The following is a 26,459-nucleotide window of genomic DNA, read 5'->3' on the forward strand; positions in this document are numbered from 1 at the left end:
TGGAAACGTTACATGGACAATACTATCCCATTTTGGAAACGTTACATGTACAATAATATCCCATTTTGGAAACGTTACATGTCCGCCCCCTTGTGGAGGGAAATTAATATCTTAGATGGTAGCTGTAGATGGGATTCAAATGCATAATGGTATTAATACAGTGTCTAGACTACCTCTTTTGTATAAATGCCCTTCAGAATCCAAACACAGTATTGCCACGCAGTAAAATGTTGAGTAAAATCTTTCAAGTCAGCCTGTCACACAATGCTATTCTCAAACATAACTAATATTAATAATCAATTAATATTTTAACCTACAGGAATATTTTCATTTTTCACATTTCTATGTCAAGGTTAGTTCCTAGGATTTTGCAACTCATACATTTATATCTTTCAATACTTCTAAAATGGGGTACAGGTGTAAAATAATTACAGGTTTAAAACAATTACAGGTTTAAAATAATTCCAGGTGCACCTTACTAGCTTATACTATATCATAAACTGTCTTAAATAGTAAACAAAGATTCTAGTTTTCATCCAGTTCACACAGATAGCTGACTCAGCCCTGTTTACACCTCCAAGGTGCCCCCCACTTAGGAATACACACTCAGAGGCTTTTCTAAAAACTCCACTTTACGTGCTCACCACCAACAGAAAACAACTTCCATCCACTACAATGCTTCACCTTCACCAATATAAACATGGTGTCCACTGGCTGTCAACAATTAAAAACAATTAAAAAAATAATAATTACCACGAGCTTCTAGAACTCTCGTCCCCTTGGAATGAACCCAAACAAAACTCATATCCAATACGGAAAACTAACTTCTTAATAATTTGTAGAAAACAGCTAGATACATTTTGAAGTGTTGCATTTTGATTCAAGTGGGTCACCAACGTGGTAAGTGTAACACAACTCTTTTTTTGTTAGTCATTTTTTGTTAAATCACATAAATAGTACTCTTTCAATTCAGAGCCTGGATTTCCCCCTGAGGCTAATATCCATATCATGCTGAAATCAATAGAACAGGGGACAAACGTTTAGGGTTCAACATTATGACATCATTAAAATACTCCTACTACAATGTTAAAACATTCTACATTGTGACATTATTTCATTGATTGAGGTATTTTATCAGATTATCTCTGGTCACACTGATCACAGCTGAGGTTTCTCCTGTATGTGTTATATGGTGTGAAGTCCGCTTGTTAGACATAGTAAAACTCTTCCCACATTGAGCACAGCTATAAGATTTCTCTCCTGTGTGTGTTTTCTCTGGTGTGACATCAGGCTGGTTGACTGAGTAAAACTCTTCCCACATTGATTACAGCTAAAAGGCTTCTCTCCTGTGTGTGTTCTCTGGTGTTTAGTCAGACAGCTTTTCTCATTAAAGCTCTTCCCACATTGAGCACAGCTATAAGGTTTCTCTCCTGTGTGTGTTCTACAGTGTGATTTCAGGTTGGTTGAACGAGTAAAACTCTTCCCACATTGAGCACAGGTATAAGGTTTCTCTCCTGTGTGTGTTCTATGGTGTGATATCAGGCTGGCTGACTGAGTAAAACTCTTCCCACATTGATTACAGCTAAAAGGCTTCTCTCCTGTGTGTGTTCTCTGGTGTTTAGTCAGACAGCTTTTCTCATTAAAGCTCTTCCCACATTGAGCACAGCTATAAGATTTCTCTCCTGTGTGTGTTCTCCGGTGTTTAGTCAGACAGCTAGATGTAACATAACTCTTCCCACATTCATCACATCTATAAGATTTCTCTCCTGTGTGTGTTCTCTGGTGTTTAGTCAGACTGTTAGATGTAACAAAACTCTTCCCACATTCATCACAGCTATAAGATGTCTCTCCTGTGTGTGTTCTCTGGTGTTTAGTCAGACTGCTAGATTTAACATAACTCTTCCCACATTCATCACATCTATAAGGTTTCTCTCCTGTGTGTGTTCTCTGGTGTTTAGTCAGACTGCTAGATTTAACATAACTCTTCCCACATTCATCACATCTATAAGGTTTCTCTCCTGTGTGTGTTCTCTGGTGTTTAGTCAGACTGTTAGATGTAACAAAACTCTTCCCACATTCATCACAGCTATAAGGTTTCTCTCCTGTGTGTGTTCTCTGGTGTGATATCAGGCCAGTTGACCTAGTAAAACTCTTCCCACATTGAGCACAGTTATAAGGTTTCTCTCCTGTGTGAGTTCTCTGGTGTGATATCAGGCTGGTTGATTGAGTAAAACTCTTCCCACATTGAGTACAGCTAAAAGGTTTCTCTCCTGTGTGGATTCTCTGATGAATTTTAATGCCTGATGGGGAGGTGAATCTCTTCCCACAGTCAGAGCAGCAGTGAGTTCTCTTCCCTGTGGATGTCTGCAGGTGTTTCTTGAGGTGTTCTAATGTGGAGAGACTCTTCTCTGCCTCTTCAGCATCAAGAGGTTGTTGAGGCTCCCCAGAGGATCCACGATAGTCACGTCTCTCTCCTGCATGAACAACAAAGTCAGACAGATGATTAAAGGCCCACAAAATGAGCAAGAATAGTCATATTTTGTATTGTTTTCACATTAGTAGTAACATCGATGATTGAGGGCGATGCACACACAATCTGATTGTAGAAACTCCTCCCTGCTAATGAGGAAACCGCTAGTTATGGATGTAGTATATCTGGTAATGAGGAAACCACTAGTTATGGATGTAGTATATCTGGTAATGAGGAAACCACTAGTTATGGATGTAGTATATCTGGTAATGAGGAAACCACTAGTTATGGATGTAGTATATCTAGTAATGAGGAAACCACTAGTTATGGATGTAGTATATCTGGTAATGACGAAACCACTAGTTATGGATGTAGTATATCTGGTAATGAGGAAACCACTAGTTATGGATGTAGTATATCTGGTAATGAGGAAACCAGTAGTTATGGATGTAGTATATCTGGTAAATAACCACTAGTTATGGATGTAGTATATCTGTTCATGAGGAAACCACTAGTTATGGATGTAGTATATCTGGTAATGAGGAAACCACTAGTTATGGATGTAGTATATCTGGTAATGAGGAAACCACTAGTTATGGATGTAGTATATCTGCTAATGAGGAAACCACTAGTTATGGATGTACTATATCTGCTAATGAGGAAACCACTAGTTATGGATGTAGTATATCTGCCTGGAGCAAAAATGGTGAGCTAAGATTTTAGTTTTTCACGATGTATTCTGAATATTACAGCGCAAGATCAGGAGTGCTACTCAAGGAAACTCACATTAAGCTCTGTGTCTATTCACTAATTCACCACCGTGGGGGAAAACTCAGGGGAGTTCTCATAGGCTGACAGCAAAAATAGCCTCCATTTACAGGTTGAGTACATTTCACATTACTTTTGGATTATAATTGTAAGGCTCGTTTGAATCTCCTGCTTAATATGTTTGTGTTATTGTCGCAAATCAACTGATTTATAGTTAAACACTTCAACCAGTTAAATGCTCTTTGGCTAGCTTTTCCATCAGCCTGACATAGTAGAGGTCCACCCATAACATCACCACCAATAACATAGTAGAGGTCCACCCATAACATCACCACCAATAACATAGTAGAGGTCCATAACATCACCACCAATAACATAGTAGAGGTCCATAACATCACCACCAATAACATAGTAGAGGTCCACCCATAACATCACCACCAATAACATAGTAGAGGTCCACCCATAACATCACCACCAATAACATAGTAGAGGTCCACCCATAACATCACCACCAATAACATAGTAGAGGTCCACCCATAACATCACCACCAATAACATAGTAGAGGTCCACCCATAACATCACCACCAATAACATAGTAGAGGTCCATAACATCACCACCAATAACATAGTAGAGGTCCACCCATAACATCACCACCAATAACATAGTAGAGGTCCACCCATAACATCACCACCAATAACATAGTAGAGGTCCATAACATCACCACCAATAACATAGTAGAGGTCCATCCATAACATCACCACCAATAACATAGTAGAGGCCCATAACATCAACACCAATAACATAGTAGAGGCCCATAACATCACCACCAATAACATAGTAGAGGTCCACCCATAACATCACCACCAATAACATAGTAGAGGCCCATAACATCACCACCAATAACATAGTAGAGGTCCACCCATAACATCACCACCAATAACATAGTAGAGGTCCATAACATCACCACCAATAACATAGTAGAGGTCCACCCATAACATCACCACCAATAACATAGTAGAGGTCCACCCATAACATCACCACCAATAACATAGTAGAGGTCCACCCATAACATCACCACCAATAACATAGTAGAGGTCCATAACATCACCACCAATAACATAGTAGAGGTCCACCCATAACATCACCACCAATAACATAGTAGAGACCCACCCATAACATCACCACCAATAACATAGTAGAGGTCCATAACATCACCACCAATAACATAGTAGAGGTCCACCCATAACATCACCACCAATAACATAGTAGAGGTAAATAACATCACCACCAATAACATAGTAGAGACCCATAACATCACCACCAATAACATAGTAGAGGTCCACCCATAACATCACCACCAATAACATAGTAGAGGTCCACCCATAACATCACCACCAATAACATAGTAGAGGTCCACCCATAACATCACCACCAATAACATAGTAGAGGTCCACCCATAACATCACCACCAATAACATAGTAGAGGTCCACCCATAACATCACCACCAATAACATAGTAGAGGTCCACCCATAACATCACCACCAATAACATAGTAGAAGTCCACCCATAACATCACCACCAATAACATAGTAGAGGTCCATAACATCACCACCAATAACATAGTAGAGGTCCATAACATCACCACCAATAACATAGTAGAGGTCCACCCATAACATCACCACCAATAACATAGTAGAGGTCCATAACATCACCACCAATAACATAGTAGAGGTCCACCCATAACATCACCACCAATAACATAGTAGAGGTCCATAACATCACCACCAATAACATAGTAGAGGTCCACCCATAACATCACCACCAATAACATAGTAGAGGTCCACCCATAACATCACCACCAATAACATAGTAGAGGCCCATAACATCACCACCAATAACATAGTAGAGATCCATAACATCACCACCAATAACATAGTAGAGGTCGACCCATAACATCACCACCAATAACATAGTAGAGGTCCACCCATAACATCACCACCAATAACATAGTAGAGGTCCATAACATCACCACCAATAACATAGTAGAGGTCCATAACATCACCACCAATAACATAGTAGAGGTCCATAACATCACCACCAATAACATAGTAGAGGTCCACCCATAACATCACCACCAATAACATAGTAGAGGTCCACCCATAACATCACCACCAATAACATAGTAGAGGTCCACCCATAACATCACCACCAATAACATAGTAGAGGTCCACCCATAACATCACCACCAATAACATAGTAGAGGTCCACCCATAACATCACCACCAATAACATAGTAGAGGTCCATAACATCACCAACAATAACATAGTAGAGGTCCACCCATAACATCACCAACAATAACATAGTAGAGGTCCATAACATCACCACCAATAACATAGTAGAGGTCCACCCATAACATCACCACCAATAACATAGTAGAGGTCCACCCATAACATCACCACCAATAACATAGTAGAGGTCCATAACATCACCACCAATAACATAGTAGAGGTCCACCCATAACATCACCACCAATAACATAGTAGAGGTCCACCCATAACATCACCACCAATAACATAGTAGAGGTCCATAACATCACCACCAATAACATAGTAGAGGTCCATAACATCACCACCAATAACATAGTAGAGGCCCATAACATCACCACCAATAACATAGTAGAGGTCCACCCATAACATCACCACCAATAACATAGTAGAGGTCCACCCATAACATCACCACCAATAACATAGTAGAGGTCCACCCATAACATCACCACCAATAACATAGTAGAGGTCCACCCATAACATCACCACCAATAACATAGTAGAGGTCCATAACATCACCACCAATAACATAGTAGAGGTCCACCCATAACATCACCACCAATAACATAGTAGAGGTCCACCCATAACATCACCACCAATAACATAGTAGAGACCCATAACATCACCACCAATAACATAGTAGAGGTCCACCCATAACATCACCACCAATAACATAGTAGAGGTCCATAACATCACCACCAATAACATAGTAGAGGTCCATAACATCACCACCAATAACATAGTAGAGGTCCACCCATAACATCACCACCAATAACATAGTAGAGGTCCACCCATAACATCACCACCAATAACATAGTAGAGGTCCATAACATCACCACCAATAACATAGTAGAGGTCCACCCATAACATCACCAACAATAACATAGTAGAGGTCCATAACATCACCACCAATAACATAGTAGAGGTCCACCCATAACATCACCACCAATAACATAGTAGAGGTCCATAACATCACCACCAATAACATAGTAGAGGTCCACCCATAACATCACCACCAATAACATAGTAGAGGTCCACCCATAACATCACCACCAATAACATAGTAGAGGCCCATAACATCACCACCAATAACATAGTAGAGATCCATAACATCACCACCAATAACATAGTAGAGGTCCACCCATAACATCACCACCAATAACATAGTAGAGGTCCATAACATCACCACCAATAACATAGTAGAGGTCCACCCATAACATCACCACCAATAACATAGTAGAGGTCCATAACATCACCACCAATAACATAGTAGAGGTCCATAACATCACCACCAATAACATAGTAGAGGTCCATAACATCACCACCAATAACATAGTAGAGGTCCACCCATAACATCACCACCAATAACATAGTAGAGGTCCACCCATAACATCACCACCAATAACATAGTAGAGACCCATAACATCACCACCAATAACATAGTAGAGGTCCATAACATCACCACCAATAACATAGTAGAGGTCCACCCATAACATCACCACCAATAACATAGTAGAGGTCCATAACATCACCACCAATAACATAGTAGAGGTCCATAACATCACCACCAATAACATAGTAGAGGCCCATAACATCACCACCAATAACATAGTAGAGGTCCACCCATAACATCACCACCAATAACATAGTAGAGGTCCACCCATAACATCACCACCAATAACATAGTAGAGGTCCACCCATAACATCACCACCAATAACATAGTAGAGGTCCACCCATAACATCACCACCAATAACATAGTAGAGGTCCATAACATCACCACCAATAACATATTAGAGGTCCACCCATAACATCACCACCAATAACATAGTAGAGACCCATAACATCACCACCAATAACATAGTAGAGGTCCATAACATCACCACCAATAACATAGTAGAGGTCCACCCATAACATCACCACCAATAACATAGTAGAGGTCCACCCATAACATCACCACCAATAACATAGTAGAGGTCCACCCATAACAACACCACCAATAACATAGTAGAGGTCCACCCATAACATCACCACCAATAACATAGTAGAGGTCCATAACATCACCACCAATAACATAGTAGAGGTCCATAACATCACCACCAATAACATAGTAGAGGTCCATAACATCACCACCAATAACATAGTAGAGGCCCATAACATCATCACCAATAACATAGTAGAGGTCCACCCATAACATCACCACCAATAACATAGTAGAGGTCCACCCATAACATCACCACCAATAACATAGTAGAGGTCCACCCATAACATCACCACCAATAACATAGTAGAGGTCCACCCATAACATCACCACCAATAACATAGTAGAGGTCCATAACATCACCACCAATAACATAGTAGAGGTCCACCCATAACATCACCACCAATAACATAGTAGAGACCCATAACATCACCACCAATAACATAGTAGAGGTCCATAACATCACCACCAATAACATAGTAGAGGTCCACCCATAACATCACCACCAATAACATAGTAGAGGTCCACCCATAACATCACCAACAATAACATAGTAGAGGTCCACCCATAACATCACCACCAATAACATAGTAGAGGCCCATAACATCACCACCAATAACATAGTAGAGGTCCACCCATAACATCACCACCAATAACATAGTAGAGGTCCACCCATAACATCACCACCAATAACATAGTAGAGGTCCACCCATAACATCACCACCAATAACATAGTAGAGGTCCACCCATAACATCACCACCAATAACATAGTAGAGGTCCATAACATCACCACCAATAACATAGTAGAGGTCCACCCATAACATCACCACCAATAACATAGTAGAGGTCCATAACATCACCACCAATAACATAGTAGAGGTCCACCCATAACATCACCACCAATAACATAGTAGAGGTCCACCCATAACATCACCACCAATAACATAGTAGAGGTCCATAACATCACCACCAATAACATAGTAGAGGTCCATAACATCACCACCAATAACATAGTAGAGATCCATAACATCACCACCAATAACATAGTAGAGGTCCATAACATCACCACCAATAACATAGTAGAGGTCCACCCATAACATCACCACCAATAACATAGTAGAGGTCCACCCATAACATCACCAACAATAACATAGTAGAGGTCCATAACATCACCACCAATAACATAGTAGAGACCCATAACATCACCACCAATAACATAGTAGAGGTCCACCCATAACATCACCACCAATAACATAGTAGAGGTCCACCCATAACATCACCACCAATAACATAGTAGAGGCCCATAACATCACCACCAATAACATAGTAGAGGCCCATAACATCACCACCAATAACATAGTAGAGGTCCATAACATCACCACCAATAACATAGTAGAGGTCCACCCATAACATCACCACCAATAACATAGTAGAGGTCCATAACATCACCACCAATAACATAGTAGAGACCCATAACATCACCACCAATAACATAGTAGAGGTCCACCCATAACATCACCACCAATAACATAGTAGAGGTCCACCCATAACATCACCACCAATAACATAGTAGAGATCCATAACATCACCACCAATAACATAGTAGAGGCCCATAACATCACCACCAATAACATAGTAGAGATCCATAACATCACCACCAATAACATAGTAGAGGTCGACCGATTATGATTTTTCAATGCCGATGCCGATTATTGGAAGACCAAAATAAGCCAATACCGATTAATTGGACGATTTTTTATATATATTTGTAATAATGACAACTACAACAATACTGAATGAACACTTATTTTAACTTAATATAATACATCAATAAAATCTATTTAGTCTCAAATAAATAATGAAACATGTTCCATTTGGTTTAAATAGTGCAAAAACACAGTGTTGGAGAAGAAAGTAAAAGTGCAATATGTGCCATGTAAAAAAGCTTTTAACATATAACTATTTCTCTCTATATCATTTGAAATTCATATACATTTTTATTTATTTATTTAATTTATATATTTTCTTACCTTTAGTGGCTTAACTGCCTGTTCAGGGGCAGAACGACAGATTTGTACCTTGTCATCTCGGGGATTTGAACTTGCAACCTTTCAGTTACTAGTCCAACGTTCTAACCACTAGGCTACCCTGCCACCCAGAATGTTCTTATAGGCACTTTAGTATTGCCAGCCTAATCTTGGGAGTTGACAGGCTTGAAGTCATAAACAGAGCTGTGCTTCAAGCATTGCAAAGAGCTGCTGGCAAACGCAGGAAAGTGCTGTTTGAATGAATGTTTGAATGAATGCTTACGAGCCTGCTGCTGCCTACCACCACTCAGTCAGACTGCTATATCAAATATCAAATCATAGACTTAATTATAATATAATAACACACAGAAATACGAGCCTTAGGTCATATTCAATTTAATATCGCTCTTCACCGATCCAGGAAGGGGTGGGGCCAAACAGGTGTTGTACCTCGTTTCCCTCCTTCAGGGAACAGTAATTATAGTCATAAAGTTACACTCCCTTTCAGTCGGTCAACTTCGGTACAACATACTATGGGGAAATACAATCATTCCCCAACTGACCCAAACAGATACTAAATGAAACGGCCCCTGGCAGACCACCCAGACCTGACCCCGCAAGATGCGTCAGTTTTGTCAATTTATTAATTGTCTTTTGTTTGAAACACTCCTGTCAATGTTGAGTAAGGACGCACACCTAATTACACATATAGAAGTAGGACTAGTCTACCTGGCCTGTGTGCAAATGTAGGTCTATAAATGTGCCCATTTGGGGATGTCTGATAGTATTTCTGATTGTCTTAACGCACCACCACTAATGAGTTGTGGAGCTTCTCAAAGTCATTTTTTCTTCACCTCAAACAGCAAGTAAACAAAGTCTAATCAAAATCAATTGCAAATGAGAATAGTTCCTCAAAGTATTTAAAAAATATATTTCCAGCTCTCACCCTTTCGATAAACACTCAGCATAAAAGGGAAAAATGTAATGCTCTGATCCAGTGGAAATGTCATAAAAGACCTGATTACTTCTTATCCTTTGCACAAATAGCCTACAGCTGTGTCTGTCCAGAACTCACTGGCAGGGAATAAGGCCCAGAATATTTTATACAATGTTGCAGGCTTGCTATCACAAGTTTAGGAGGACCCAGTTGATAGTTGATATGTTTTAAGTTCGTTGTAGACAGGCCATGTGCAGCAAATGTGATTTATAGGATATTTTCTACCTGCAGGCTGCAATGTTTTTATTTGTTGGCTTTATGTAGGTTATTTTTACATAGTTGGCAATAAAAGTTACTTTTAGATTTGTATAATTTTCTTTTAGATTTAGATAGAATGTAGATTAATCACAGACAATGATTTTAAAATCTTCCATGAAAATGTGCATATGAAAATCCTAACTGGCACCAGATCAGTAGAAATGGTCAGATAAATTGCCACTCGAAATGGAAAAGGTTCGAGTCATCCCTCGAGTCATTTGTGTGTCTTAATTATTTGGTCAAACAGTGTGCTTAAAGCATCAGACCAGTTCAGTACATATAGTTGATTTTATTAAAACACATGGGTTGTGTCTATATATGGAAAAATATACATAACATTTCAACCAATCGATTGGTAGAAAGAACAGATGACTCTTGGTTGACCAAGATGTATTTTAGTTGGGGACAGCACTAGAACATGATGTTGGGGCCCCTGAGTGGTGCAGCGGTCTAAAATACTGTATCTCAGTGCTTGAGGCGTCACTACAGACACCCTGGTTCGAGTCCAGGCTGTGTCATAACTGGCCGTGATTGGGAGTTACAGTGAGGGAAAAAAGTATTTGATCCCCTGCTGATTTTGTACATTTGCCCACTGACAAAGAAATGATCAGTCTATAATTTTAATGGTAGGTTTATTTGAACAGTGAGAGACAGAATAACAAAAAAATCCAGAAAAACACATGTCAAAAATGTTATAAATTGACTTGCATTCAATGTTTGGGGCATCGTGACTGGTTACCTATTTTGATGTGATATGAAAGTATTGTGTGAAATTATTTTGATGTGAAAGTATTTTAAATAATTTTGATGTGATATGAAAGTATTATTTGAAATAATTTTGATGTGAAAGTATTTGAAATAATTGATGTGATATGAAAGTATTATTTCAAATAATTTTGATGTGATATTTAAGTATTGTGTGAAATTATTCTGAATTGATATGAAAGTACAGCGATTTATGTTTCTAGAAACGTATCGCAATTGAGAATCGATTCACATTTAGATGGATTATTTGACTATTTTACCTGAACAGAGCCAGTCTACCTCTGAAAATAACATACAGTCCTTGGACCTTGAGGAGTAACGGGGGCAGCAATCAGCAGTAGAAACAATAACAAAGCGAACTCCCTGCCCGTTTCAGTAAAAAGCTGAGGGATGGGGCTGGAGAAATGTAACCATCCATGATATCAACATTCTAGTTTTAACCATGTTTTGAGGCTATACAGTGTTTGTTTATATTTACTGACAAACATTGGAGTAAATAAAAGCTTATATTTTGGGTTCTGATGGGGTACGACAGTTGAACTAAGCTCATGAGGCATTTATAAGTGATTTCTTCAAGAAACAGATGGGTACATATCATTAATGTATAAGTCCCAAAATGGATGTAACAACTGCTGATTGCCCCTTTAAGAGAACATATTGGGCTAATCTAATAGGAGATATTGAGGACTACAGTATTTCAGGCATTGTCATTGGATGCATTTGATCAATTGTTAACGTTTTGTTGATGGTCCACTCTTGATGTTCTACACGTTACAGTGTAGCTTCAGCCATTCCTACAGAACAACATTAAAGTGTAGAACCCCTTTACTGCATATTGGTTCAACGACTGCAGAGACGGTACTTACTGGTGTTAAACAGATCTCCAACCTCCTCTTCTTCCTCCAATGTGACAGTCATTTCCCCCTCCTCCTCTTTCACTCCAAAAACTGCATCCTCCTCTTTCTCTTCCGCCTCTTCTTTTAATGTAACATCCTCCTCCTCTTTCACTCTAAAAGAGTCGTCCTCTTCTTTCACTGAAACGTCTTTCTCTTCTTTCACTGTAACAGCTTCACCCTCTACTTGTTTTTGTATTGTAACATCTTTCTCTTCCTCCTCCTCTTTCACTAGAGTTTCTTTCTCCATCCAGCAGACCTCCTCTTCTTTAACAGGAGGAGAGAAGCTTAGTGAACTCATGGTCGGGGATGTTAGCTAGCTAGCATTAGCGACTAGCCTAGTTCTAAGCTAACTTAGCAAACCAGCTAGCTGACAAACAACGTAAATATATCATTAAATGGGCCAACAAGTACATACGACAGAAGTGTGTTTAATACACAGCGACTAATATACACCAAAACAGTGTAAAGAGCGTGAATGTTGTAGCTATGTTTGCTAGAAAGCTACCGAGGTGTCTGACTAGCTGTTGTTGTTGAAGGAGCGTCCCGTCCACTAGATTATACGTCACACTGGCAGCATCGCCTGAACCTAAAAGACGCACATCGCCATCTGCTGACTGGACTGGGCAACGCAGTTGAGGAACCAAACGTTTATTTTTCATTTATTTCATAAAATATTAATATTACATTAAGTCGTTCAAAGAGAAGCATGTGTTGATTGATTCGTTTTTAATGAGTGAGAATTTAATACAAACTTTACACCCACTACATATTTTCATTGAACCATACTTCTGACATGGATCATTTTGACCCCAGAGGCATATCTTTTATCATAGCCAAAATGTGGTTCATTCAATTATTCCAATTTTTAATGACTTTGTCAAACAACTTGTTTTTAATATATATAAATCATGGTTTAGTGTTTCTGTGTCAAAATTTACTTTTAATTCAAATCCTTTGGAGTCATTTTGACTCCAGCCAAAAGCACCTTTGTTAAATAGGACGTTTATTTCAAATCAAATCACATTTTATTGGTTACATCACGTGTTTAGCAGATGTTATTGTGGGTGTAGCGAAATGCTTGTCTTTCTAGCTGCGACAGTGCAGTAATATCTATCAAGTAATATCTAACTATTTCACAACATAGACCCAATACACACACATCTAAGTATTTGAATCTAGGTTTCTCTGTAGACATGATCCATCCCACCAGAGGGTGGAGGGGCTCCTGTATCAGTGGTTTTGACAGATAGACACCTGCAGACACACTGTATAGTGCGTGTACTCTCCATGTACTCTCCTAAGATTGGACTTTTCTATACCACGTATCACATGACTGTGTACAAAACTGCCAGTGGTAGAAAACACTCCCAGCGGTAGAAAACACTGCCAGAGGTAGAAAGCCCTGCCAGTGATATACAGAGCATTCGTTAAGTATTCCGACCCCTTCACTTTTTCAACATTTTGTTACGTTACAGCCTTATTCTAAAATTGTATAATTTTCCCCCCTCATCAATCTACACAAAATACCCCATAATGACAAACCAAAAACAGTTTGACATTTTTGCAAATTGATTAACTTAAGTATTCAGACCCTTTGCAATGAGACTCAAAATTGAGCTCAGATGCATCCTGATTCCATTGATCATCCTTGAGATGTTTGTACAACTTGATTGGAGTCGACTTGTGGTAAATTCAATTGATTAGACATGATTTGGAAAGGCACACACCTGTCTATATAAGGTCCCACAGTTTACAGTGCATGTCAGAGCAAAAACCAAGCCATGAGGTCAAAGGAATTGTCCATAGAGATCTGAGACAGGATTGTGTCGAGGCACAGATCTGGGGAAAGGTAGCAAAAAATGTCTGCAGCATTGAAGGTCCCCAAGAACACAGTGGCCTCCATCATTCTTATATGGAAGAAGTTTGGAACCACCAAGACTTTTCCTAGAGCTGGCCGCCTGGCCAAACTGAGAAATCGGGGGAGAAGGGCCTTGGTCAAGGAGGTGACCAAGAACCCGATGTTCACTCTGACAGAGCTCCAGAGTTCCTCTGTGGAGAAGGGAGAACCTTCGAGAAGGACAACCATCTCTACAGCACTCCACCAATCAGGCCTTAATGTAGCAATGATTCAAGTGTCAAAATGTATTTCAATGGACAATTCAGTGAACTGTTCTGTGAAAGGTGCTGGCTAGAGATGACATGCAGGAGCTTGCAGGGATTTGTAGTCTTGCATGTCGTCTACTTTGATGCTAATTAGCATTTTAGAATCCAAGAGTAAAGAGACACAAATATATTGATACAAGTATTTGTATTGATTATGGATCCCCATTAGTTCCTGTCAAGGCAGCAGCTACTCTTCCTGGGGTTTATTATGGATCCCCATTAGTTCCTGCCAAGTTAGGTCAGGGAGCGTGCCAGCCTGCCTGAACCGCCCCTGAATTAACAGGTATAAATGATGGATTATGAACTAACAGGTATAAATGATGGGTTATGAATTAACAGGTATAAATGATGGGTTATGAATTAACAGGTATAAATGATGGGTTATGAACTAACAGGTATAAATGATGGGTTATGAATTAACAGGTATAAATGATGGGTTATGAACTAACAGGTATAAATGATGGGTTATAAATGATGGGTTATGAACTAATAGGTATAAATTATGGGTTATGAATAAACAGGTATAAATGATGGGTTATGAACTAACAGGTATAAATGATGGGTTATGAACTAACAGGTATAAATGATGGGTTATGAATTAACAGGTATAAATGATGGGTTATAAATGATGGGTTATGAACTAACAGGTATAAATGATGGGTTATGAATTAACAGGTATAAATGATGGGTTATGAATTAACAGGTATAAATGATGGGTTATAAATGATGGGTTATGAACTAATAGGTATAAATGATGGGTTATGAATTAACAGGTATATATGATGGGTTATGAATTAACACATCCCCTGCGAGCCCAGGCATTTCAATACATTCAGGACCTCTTACGGTCCATGTGCAATGTATATGGTTATCTCTGTCTCTCTCTACATCTCTTCTTTAACAAGCAGCCATGTTGTTGTCATTCCACTAGGGACCTGTTTTCAGCATTTTAAGTCTGCAGTCAATAACCGGTGCACTGGAATGATCCCTCAACACCCTTTACACATGTACTGTACTGGAACTATCCCTCAACACCCTTTACACATGTACTGCACTGGGATTATCCCTCTACACCCTTTACACATGTACTGCACTGGAATAATCCCTCTACACATGTACTGCACTGGAATAATCCCCTTACACATGTACTGCACTGGAATAATCACCTTACACATGTACTGCACTGGAATAATCCCCTTACACATGTACTGCAGTGGAATAATCCCTTTACACATGTACTGCACTGGAATAATCCTTTTACACCCTTTACACATGTACTGCACTGGAATTATCCCTCAACACCCTTTACACATGTACTGCACTGGAATTATCCCTCAACACCCTTTACACATGTACTGCACTGGGATTATCCCTTTACACATGTACTGCACTGGGATTATCCCTCAACACCCTTTACACATGTACTGCACTGGGATTATCCCTCAACACCCTTTACACATGTACTGCACTAGAATTATCCCTCAACACCCTTTACACATGTACTGCACTGGAATTATCCCTCTACACATGTACTGCACTGGAAATATCCCTCAACACCCTTTACACATGTACTGCACTGGAAATATCCTTTTACACCCTTTACACATGTACTGCACTGGAATAATCCCACTACACCCTTTACACATGTACTGCACTGGAAATATCCCTCAACACCCTTTACACATGTACTGCACTGGGATTATCCCTCAACACCCTTTACACATGTACTGCACTGGGATTATCCCTCAACACCCTTTACACATGTACTGCACTGGAATAATCCTCTACAGTTAGGAGCACTCTTGTTGTTATTCTGTCTCTCACTGCTCAAATAAACCTACTATTAAAATTATAGACTGATTATTTCTTTGTAAGTGGGCAAATGTACAAAATCAGCAGGGGATCAAATACTTTTTCCCCCCACTGTACATCTACATGATGTATTGTTACACCATGTAGGAGCAGTATAGACCTAGTCTGTTCATTATATACATCTACATGATGTATTGTTACACCATGTAGGAGCAGTATAGACCTAGTCTGTTCATTATATACATCTACATGATGTATTGTTACACCAAAAAAAAGGGAAATTATATTATTTTATACTAATACAATTGCTCAGAGAAAGAGATTTAGTTTAACATGTAATTCTCAAAAGGCAGGGGTCTGAATTATTGCTACCCATGTTTTCAATACTCCAGCACTCTCCCCTTGGGAGGATAATGACACTGAAATGTTTTATGAGATTAGAGAACACATTGGGTGGTATCTTAGACCATTCCTCCATACAGAATCTCTCCAGGTCCTTGATTTATTTAGTCTGTCTTATGGACTGCCCTGTTCAATTCAAACCACAGGTTTTCAATGGAGTTCAAGTCTGAAGACTGAGATGGCCATTGAAAATGTTGATTTTTGTGCCCAAATAACCATTTCTTTGTGGATGTTGATGTGTCTTGCTGGAAGATCCACTTATGGCCAAGTTTCAGCCTCCTAGCAGAGAGGTAACCAGGTTTTGGGCTAAAATATCCTGGTAGTGGGTAAAGTTTATTTATTTATTTCATACAGTCATTTTAGCTCATCTTTATCAAGGGTATCAATAACTAGGTGCTTATTTTGATATCTAGTTATTTGACTGAATCAGAAATACAGATGTGGAGTAGATGTAGAGTTTGTTTAAAATTCTCATAAAAAAATCTTAACTAATCAAACAACACTTGTTGCTCTTTGTACGTGTTGATATAATATTAATATTTAATGGAGAGGAAAAAAACGTTTCCCTAAACTGCTTTATAATATTATAATTCAATGAAGAATAAAAATAGTTTTCCCTCCTCAACTGCGTTTCCTCCCTCCAGACAGCAGATGGCGATATGTGTCTTTCAGGCGATGTTTCTAGTGTGACGTATAATCTAGTGGACGGAACGCTTCTTCAACAACTGCAGCCACCTCGGTAGCTCGCTAGCTGACAAAGTCTGAACATTCAAGTTCTTAAGACAATTTCGTGGTTTAATTGCCACTGTGATTTAAACATAGTACTCCATTTTATGTAATATTTACGTTGTAAGTCAGCTAGCTGGCTGGTTAAGTTAGCACTAGTCTAGTCGCTAATGCTAACTAGCTATTATCCCCGACCATGAGTTCACTAAGCTACTCTCCTCCTGATAAAGAAGCGGAGGTCTGCTGGACGGAAAAAGACGCTCTCGTGAAAGAGGAGGAGGAAGAGGAGGCTGTTTCAATACAAAAACAAGTAGAGGGTGAGGCTGTTACAGTGAAAGAAGAAGAGAAAGACGTGACAGAGAAAGAAGAGGAAGACGCCTTCAGAGTGAAAGAGGAGGAGGATGTTACAGTAAAAGAAGAGGAGGAAGATGCAGTTTTTAGAGTGGAGGATGAAGTGAAAGAAGATGAAGACGTTTTTGGAATGAAGGATGAAGAGGGGGAGATTACTGTCACATTAGAGGAGGACGAAGAAGAGAAGACTGGAGATCTGATTAACACCAGTAAATACAGTGAGTACTATCTAATAAAACAGGGACATTGATCTGATTAACACCAGTAAATACAGTGAGTACTATCTTATAAAACAGGGACATTGATCTGATTAACACCAGTAAATACAGTGAGTACTATCTAATAAAACAGGGACATTGATCTGATTAACACCAGTAAATACAGTGAGTACTATCTAATAAAACAGGGACATTGATCTGATTAACACCAGTAAATACAGTGAGTACTATCTAATAAAACAGGGACATTGATCTGATTAACACCAGTAAATACAGTGAGTACTATCTAATAAAACAGGGACATTGATCTAATTAACACCAGTAAATACAGTGAGTACTATCTAATAAAACAGGGACATTGATCTGATTAACACCAGTAAATACAGTGAGTACTATCTAATAAAACAGGGACATTGATCTGATTAACACCAGTAAATACAGTGAGTACTATCTAATAAAACAGGGACATTGATCTGATTAACACCAGTAAATACAGTGAGTACTATCTAATAAAACAGGGACATTGATCTGATTAACACCAGTAAATACAGTGAGTACTATCTAATAAAACAGGGACATTGATCTGATTAACACCAGTAAATACAGTGAGTACTATCTAATAAAACAGGGACATTGATCTGATTAACACCAGTAAATACAGTGAGTACTATCTAATAAAACAGGGACATTGATCTGGTTAACACCAGTAAATACAGTGAGTACTATCTAATAAAACAGGGACATTGATCTGATTAACACCAGTAAATACAGTGAGTACTATCTTATAAAACAGGGACATTGATCTGATTAACACCAGTAAATACAGTGAGTACTATCTTATAAAACAGGGACACAAGCCATTTTCTGGTCTTGCCATTGACTTTCAAGACGATTTAAGTCCAAACTGTAACTAGGCCACTCAGGAACATTCAATGTCATCTTGGTAAGCTCCTCCAGTGTAGATTTGGCCTTGTGGTTTAGGTTATTGTCCTGTTAGGACAGTTTTTTGTATTCAGATCTCTGAAATGCTCTCTACTTACGTAACATTTAGTGTCTCCTTGTGTTACGCTGGGAAAACAGTTTTCATGGGCACAAAAATCCTAAATCATTTCAGAGTTTGCTAAATCCAGTGGTTCTAACCGAGAGTCACCTTAACATTATTGACACCCAAATGGATACTGTCATTAATGCAGTTCTTCAATAATTACACATAATTCTTAATACTGTAGCTGTTTAGTTACAGTCACATGTTCAACTATCATCAGCTGATCCAGGAAATCATTTTCTGAATGACAGTCACATGACAAATATCACGACATGCAACAACAACCAAAGTGCTTCTTCATTCATTACTCTGGTAAAGACAGTTATGCCGTTCTCCATGTTGGATCCAACATCCCTAACAAATGTATGTTTATAAAGTGTTATTGTCTGCTTGATTTACAGTAGGGTCTCGTTAGTCTGTTTGGACACAGAGATACTTAGCTCATAATGTGTAGAGAACTGTTCCTTGATGGATAGGCTATTGTACAACACACAGAGCTATTTTCCTTTATTCAGGACATTTAGAATGACAACACATTACAGAGTAGCCTAGTGGGATTATTCACAAAATTATCTGGTGATCAGGTTATGAAATGTCATGACAAAGACATTTTAGTTTCCATGTTTCACCTGAAATATTAAATTATATATAGTCTTAGGTGAAGTAGGTCTATGTTGTTGTTAGGTGAAGTTATGGGTCCTACAGTAGGTCTGTGTTGTTGTTAGGTGAAGTTATGGGCCCTACAGTAGGTCTATGTTATTGTTAGGTGAAGTTATGGGTCTTACAGTTGGTCTATGTTATTGTTAGGTGAAGTTATGGGCCAATTTGTTAAACACTTAGTGTACAAACCCTCATTGTCAGGCTGATGTTAAAGCTAGCCAAAGAGCATTTTACTGGTTGAAGTGTTTTTTAAGTATAAATCAGTTGATATGCGACAATAACACAAACATATTAAGTAGGTGATTCAAGCGAGTCTTACAATTATAATCCATATTTAATGTGAAATGCACTCATAAGCAACCTGTAAATGGAGGCTATTTTTGCTGTCAGCCTATGAGAACTCCCCTGAGTTTCCCCCACGGTGGTGAATTAGTGAATAGACACAGAGCTTAATGTGAGTTTCCTTGAGTAGCACTCCTGATCTTGTGCTGTAATATTCAGAATACATTGTGAAAACTAAAATCTTTGCTCACTATTTTTTGCTCCAGGCAGATATACTACATCCATAACTAGTGGTTTCCTCATTACCAGATATACTACATCCATAACTAGTGGTTTCCTCATTACCAGATATACTACATCCATAACTAGTGGTTTCCTCATTACCAGATATACTACATCCATAACTAGTGGTTTCCTCATTACCAGATATACTACATCCATAACTAGCGGTTTCCTCATTACCAGATATACTACATCCATAACTAGTGGTTTCCTCATTACCAGATATACTACATCCATAACTAGTGGTTTCCTCATTACCAGATACACTACATCCATAACTAGTGGTTTCCTCATTACCAGATATACTACATCCATAACTAGTGGTTTCCTCATTACCAGATATACTACATCCATAACTAGTGGTTTCCTCATTACCAGATATACTACATCCATAACTAGTGGTTTCCTCATTAGCAGGGAAGTGTTTCTGCAATCATTTTTGTGTGCGCATCGCCCTCGTGTCGCAATTTTAGCAAACACAGAAAGGGGCCAATATTGGAGACCAAAAGTCATCTGGCACACTGCTTAGGGTTTCAACAACTTTAAAAACTTTTCTAGTTACTACTAGTGTGAAAACAAGACAAAATATGATTGTTGCTAAGTTGACTGTCTTAATTGTCAAATATTTTAACAGACGTCAATTGTTGTACAACTTCATGGGTATGCTCTGGGCATCACCTTTTACCTCAAATAAACAGTGGATTTCTGCTGTTGTGGACCTTTAACCATCTGTCTGACTTTGTTCTCACAGGAGAGAGACGGGACTATTGGGATCCTGGGGATCCTCAACAACATCATGATGCTGACGAGGCAGAGAAGAGTCTCTCCAGATCAGAACTCCTCAAGAAACACCAGCGAGTTCACACAGGAGAGAAATCTCACTGCTGCTCTGACTGTGGGAAAAGATTAAACTCTTCACTAGGCCTTAAAATACATCAAAGAATTCACACTGGGGAGAAACCATATAGCTGTGATCAATGTGGAAAGAGTTTTAAAAAATCTAGCAGTCTGACTAAACACCAGAGAATACACACAGGAGAAAAATCTTATAGCTGTGGTCAATGTGGGAAGAGTTATGTTAAATATGCACATCTGACTCGACACCAGAGAACACACACAGGAGAAAAACCTTATAGCTGTGGTCAATGTGGGAAGAGTTTTGTTCAATCTAGCCATCTGACTCTACACCAGAGAATACACACAGGAGAGAAATCTTATAGCTGTTGTCAATGTGGAAAGAGTTTTGCTGCATCTGGCAGTCTGACTCGACACCAGCGAGTACACACAGGAGAGAAACCATTCCACTGTTCAGATTGTGGGAAAAGATTCTCAACTTCACAGAATTTGAAGACGCACCAGAGAACACACACAGGAGAGAAACCTTTTAGCTGTGATCAATGTGGGAAGAGTTTTACTACATCTAGCAGTCTGACTCAACACCAGAGAATACACACAGGAGAGAAACCTTATAGCTGTGATCAATGTGGGAAGAGTTTTTGTCAATCTAGCCATCTGACAGTGCACCAGAAAAGACACACAGGAGAGAAACCTTATAGCTGTACTCAATGTGGGAAGAGTTTTGTTACATCTAGCCAGCTCACATTACACCAGAGAACACACACAGGAGAGAAACCTTATAGCTGTGGTCAATGTGGGAAGAGTTTTACTAACTCTAGCAGTCTGACTAAACACCAGAGAATACACACAGGAGAAAAATCTTATAGCTGTGGTCAATGTGGGAAGAGTTATGTTAAATATGCACATCTGACTCGACACCAGAGAACACACACAGGAGAAAAACCTTATAGCTGTGGTCAATGTGGGAAGAGTTTTGTTCAATCTAGCCATCTGACTCTACACCAGAGAATACACACAGGAGAGAAATCTTATAGCTGTTGTCAATGTGGAAAGAGTTTTGCTGCATCTGGCAGTCTGACTCGACACCAGAGAATACACACAGGAGAAAAACCTTATAGCTGTGGTCAATGTGGGAAGAGTTTTGTTCAATCTACAGATCTGAGAGTGCACCAGAGAATACACAGAGGAGAGAAACCTCTTAGCTGTGACCATAGATAATCTGATAAAAGATCTCTGATCAAATATTAGAAAATACATTAAGGAGTTGTTTCATGATATCAATGAATTAATGTCACAATGTAGAATGTTTAAACATTGTAGTAGAAGTATTTTAATGATGTCACAATGTAGAACCCTAAACGTTTGTCCCCTGTTCTATTGATTTCAACATGATATGGATATTAGCCTCAGGGGGAAAATCCAGGCTCTGAAATGGAAGAGTTACTATTTATGTGATTTAACAAAAAGTGACTAACAAAAAAAGAGTTGTGTTACACTCACCACGTTGGTGACGCACTGGAATCACAATGCAACACTTCAAAATGTAGCTAGCTGTTTTCTACAAATTGTCCTCTAACCAGGGATGTACACATTATTCCCAGATTCCGTGTGGTTTTTGAGCTGTTAGTTTTAACAGGACGTGCAACCTCATCTCCCTCCTCTCGGCACAATTGATTTCAACATGATATCGATGAGTGATGACAAATAAGTGTTGTGTTCCTTTGTTTAGCGACCCCTACCTTTAAATGCATCACTCCAAAATGTAGCTGACTGTCTTCTGCAGGTTGTCCTCTAACCAGTGAGGTGAAATATATCTCCCATTTCCATGTGTTTTTTAGTTGTGTTAGTTTCAACAGCACGTACAACCTGATTTAATCGATATCAGTGATTTATTGCTACTTGTGCAGTTTTATAAAGGTGCTTGTTTAAAAAAAAATCCAAGTAATATGATTATTGTGGCAGATGTTTGTGTATACAGCACATTTTATGTTTAGGTTTTCAATTTATCACAAACAGTTTTTGCATATTGGTTATTGATTTGGACACGTTAAAACTGTGTTTTGACATTGGGGATATCCCATCTAGCAACATGTAATTGAAAAGACTTTGAAAATAAGACTATGCAACCAAATATTTCATATTTACATTTCATGTAACATTTAGTAATAATTATTTATGTAACCAACTCACAATTTTTGGTACAATTATATTGACATTGTTGCCCTGCTTTTATAATATCAGGGTTAATTCTCAGATGTGCCAACCCAAATGTACTAGAGCATGACATTGGGGACTGGGCCCCGATCCAACAACATGCCTATCTAGTGAACCCTGAAAAGAGAGAGAAGCTCTGCAGTGAGGTGGAAAGTTACTATGGATATTGCAGGAGTTTCCTCTTGAAATCAGACATGTCTGTGGTAAGGACAACTTGGTTGCTGATTGTCTCAAAAAGATTTGTGTTTTGCGTTTAGCCAGTGCGTTGCCATGGATCACAATTTATTTTGACTGCATGTTTTTCTGTATTGGTGATGAGTTTTGTTTGGGCTCATTCCAAGGGGACGAGAGTTCTAGAATCTAGTGAGTTTTAGGAAGAAGAGAGTTCTAGAAGCTAGTGAGTTTTAGGAAGAGGAGAGTTCTAGAAGCTAGTGGTATTTAGAAAGACGAGAGTTCTAGAAGCTAGTGAGTTTTAGGAAGACGAGAGTTCTAGAAGCTAGTGAGTTTTAGGATTCTATAGTAAGTGAACCAAGGTGGGGGATTCTATAGAAAGAAAAAGGTGAAAAGATACTATTGTATATTATTATTTAGAAATACGTGTTTTTTCTTGTTTTTAATTGTTGACAGCCAGTAGACACCATGTTTATATTGGTGAAGGTGAAGCATTGTAGTTGATTATAATGTGAAATGGAAGTTGTTTTCTGTTGGTGGTGAGCAAACTTGTCCAACAAAAATATAGGATATATTTGTTGTCTTAAAGGGGAAGGTGTTACAGGCTTTGGTTTTTCCATTTATGTTTTGAGGTTGGACTTTAGCTCGTTAGCACTGATTGGTGTCACCTCGTTAGTCAGAATGTGTTACACCTGTGCTGGCTTGTCCATCTCGTTATGGTTGAATATTGCATCCAATTGTTAATATTTTAATCAATGGATTTTCCTTGGAATGTTCCGTAGTCTTTCAGTTGTGTAGTAAATATCCGTTTATTTTCATTGTTTTTTCCTGTGAAGCCATTGCGTGGCATCCATGTCTGAAAAGTGCTGTATAAATAAAGCTTGATTTGATTTGAGCATATTGCAAAACAAAGGAACCCAATGATTGACAATCAACAGACTTCATTATTTTTAAATTTTATTTAACCTATTTAACCTTTAATTAGGCAAGTCGGTTAACCTCTAGAGGACCCCTTCCCGCTCTGATCCCGCTAACGGGATTTATTGATAAGATACCATGGCGGGAAATTCAAAACTGCAAGAATCTAATAATTTCAATTTCTCAAACAATCAACTATTTTTCACCATTTGAAAGATAAACATCTCCTAAATCCAACCACATTGTCCGATTTCAAAGAGGCTTTACGGCGAAGCATAAAGTTAGGTTATGTTAGGAGAGTACATTGAAAATAGCTGCGTGTAATGTTTTGTCAATTCAAAGACAGGCGTCAACAAAAGCAGAAAACCAGCTAAAATTATGCACTAACCTTTGACAATCTTCATCAGATGACACTCCTAGGACATTATGTTATACAATACATGCATTTTTTGTTCCATCAAGTTCATATTTATATCCAAAAACAGCATTTTACAGTGGCGGTGAAATTCAGAATTTTTTTTCCCTCAAATGCTTCCGGTGAAGCAGCGTTACAATTTACAAAATTACTATTCGAAAACATTGGTAAATTATAATATTGTCATTCAAAGAATTATAGATTAACAGCTCATAAATGCTACCGCATTGCCAGATTTCAAAATAACTTTACTGGGAAATCACACTTTGCAATAAACGGGGTGCTATGCTAAGAACAATAGGCTAGGATATACAGGTTAGCACCATCTTGGAACCATCTAATATCAATAATACTATTGTAAATAATCCCTTACCTTTGATTATCTTCATCAGAAGGAACTTCCAGGAATCCCAGATCCACAACAAATGTGGTTTCTTTCGACAAAGTTCATAATTTATGTCCAAATAACTCCAAGTTGTTCCATGTTGTTAGCGCGTTCAGTAGGCTCCTCAAAATGTAGGGGGAGTCACGACGAAAAGTTTAAAAAAAAATCTATTTACGTTCGTTCAAACATGTCAAACGTTGTTTAGCATCAATCTTTAGGGCCATTTTTAACGTGAAACATCAGTAATGTTTCAACCCGACCTCTCCTGTGTCTTGAAAAACGTTTTGAAAAATGTCTTGCCTCACATGAACGCGCATGTGCGCACAATAATGAAGTGACGACATCCCAGGGACGTCAACTTCCCTTCCTTGTCATCCGGTCTCTGTTCATCATAGACGCTTCAAACAACTTTATAAAGATCGTTGACATCTAGTGGAAGCCGTAGGAAGTGCAAAATGAATCCTTTGTCACTGTGTGATCTATTAGCAATGACTCGAAAATAGTACAGCCACAAAATTCTCATTTCCTGCTTGTATTCTTCTCAGGTTTTTGCCTGCCATATGAGTTTTGTTATACTTACAGACACCATTCAAACAGTTTTAGAAAATTCAGAGTGTTTTCTATCCAAATATGTTAATAATATGCATATCCTAGCTTCTGAGTTGGTGTAGCAGGCAGTTAAAAATGGGCGCATATTTTTTTCAAAATTCTCAATACTGCCCCCTAGCCCCAACAGAACAAATTATTATTTACAATGATTGCCTACCAGGGAACAGTGGGTTAACTGCCTTGTTCAGGGGCAGAACAACATATACTGCTCAAAAAAATAAAGGGAACACTAAAATAACACGTCCTAGATCTGAATGAATGAAATAATCTTATCAAATACTTTTTTCTTTACATAGTTGAATGTGCTGACAACAAAATCACACACAAATAATCAATGGAAATGCAATTTATCAACCCATGGAGGTCTGGATTTGGAGTCACACTCAAAATTAAAGTGGAAAACCACACTACAGGCTGATCCAACTTTGATGTAATGTCCTTAAAACAAGTCAAAATGA

At 38.6% G+C, this 26,459-nt stretch overlaps 2 protein-coding genes across 2 annotated transcripts; one reads left to right on the top strand and one right to left on the bottom strand.

The window, feature by feature from the left end:
• Positions 1-30: 30 nt before the first annotated feature.
• Positions 31-13,779, bottom strand: LOC145876883 (uncharacterized). The gene is made up of 2 exons (XM_082972224.1): positions 13,773-13,779; positions 31-2,474 (listed from the first exon to the last, which is right to left on the bottom strand). Exons 1-2 carry the CDS (start codon positions 13,777-13,779, stop codon positions 1,186-1,188), a joined length of 1,296 nt encoding a protein of 431 aa, XP_082828350.1. The 3' UTR covers positions 31-1,185.
• Positions 13,780-17,581: 3,802 nt separating this feature from the next.
• LOC145876890 (uncharacterized) lies at positions 17,582-24,569 on the top strand. Its single transcript, XM_082972228.1, has 2 exons — positions 17,582-18,162; positions 21,183-24,569. Exons 1-2 carry the CDS (start codon positions 17,790-17,792, stop codon positions 22,505-22,507), a joined length of 1,698 nt encoding a protein of 565 aa, XP_082828354.1. The 5' UTR covers positions 17,582-17,789; the 3' UTR covers positions 22,508-24,569.
• The last annotated feature ends 1,890 nt before the right edge of the window (positions 24,570-26,459 follow it).

Source organism: Salmo salar, unplaced genomic scaffold, assembly GCF_965601325.2.
Source record: "Salmo salar unplaced genomic scaffold, fSalSal1 ptg000615l, whole genome shotgun sequence".
Classification (NCBI taxonomy): domain Eukaryota; kingdom Metazoa; phylum Chordata; class Actinopteri; order Salmoniformes; family Salmonidae; genus Salmo; species Salmo salar.

Excerpts from the sequence above, each read along its gene's own strand:
- LOC145876890 (XM_082972228.1), top strand. The coding sequence starts at position 17,790 with ATGAGTTCACTAAGCTACTCTCCTCCTGATAAAGAAGCGGAGGTCTGC. Across the intron at positions 18,163-21,182 it reads GATTAACACCAGTAAATACA|GAGAGAGACGGGACTATTGG; the intron begins GTGAGTACTATC and ends TTGTTCTCACAG.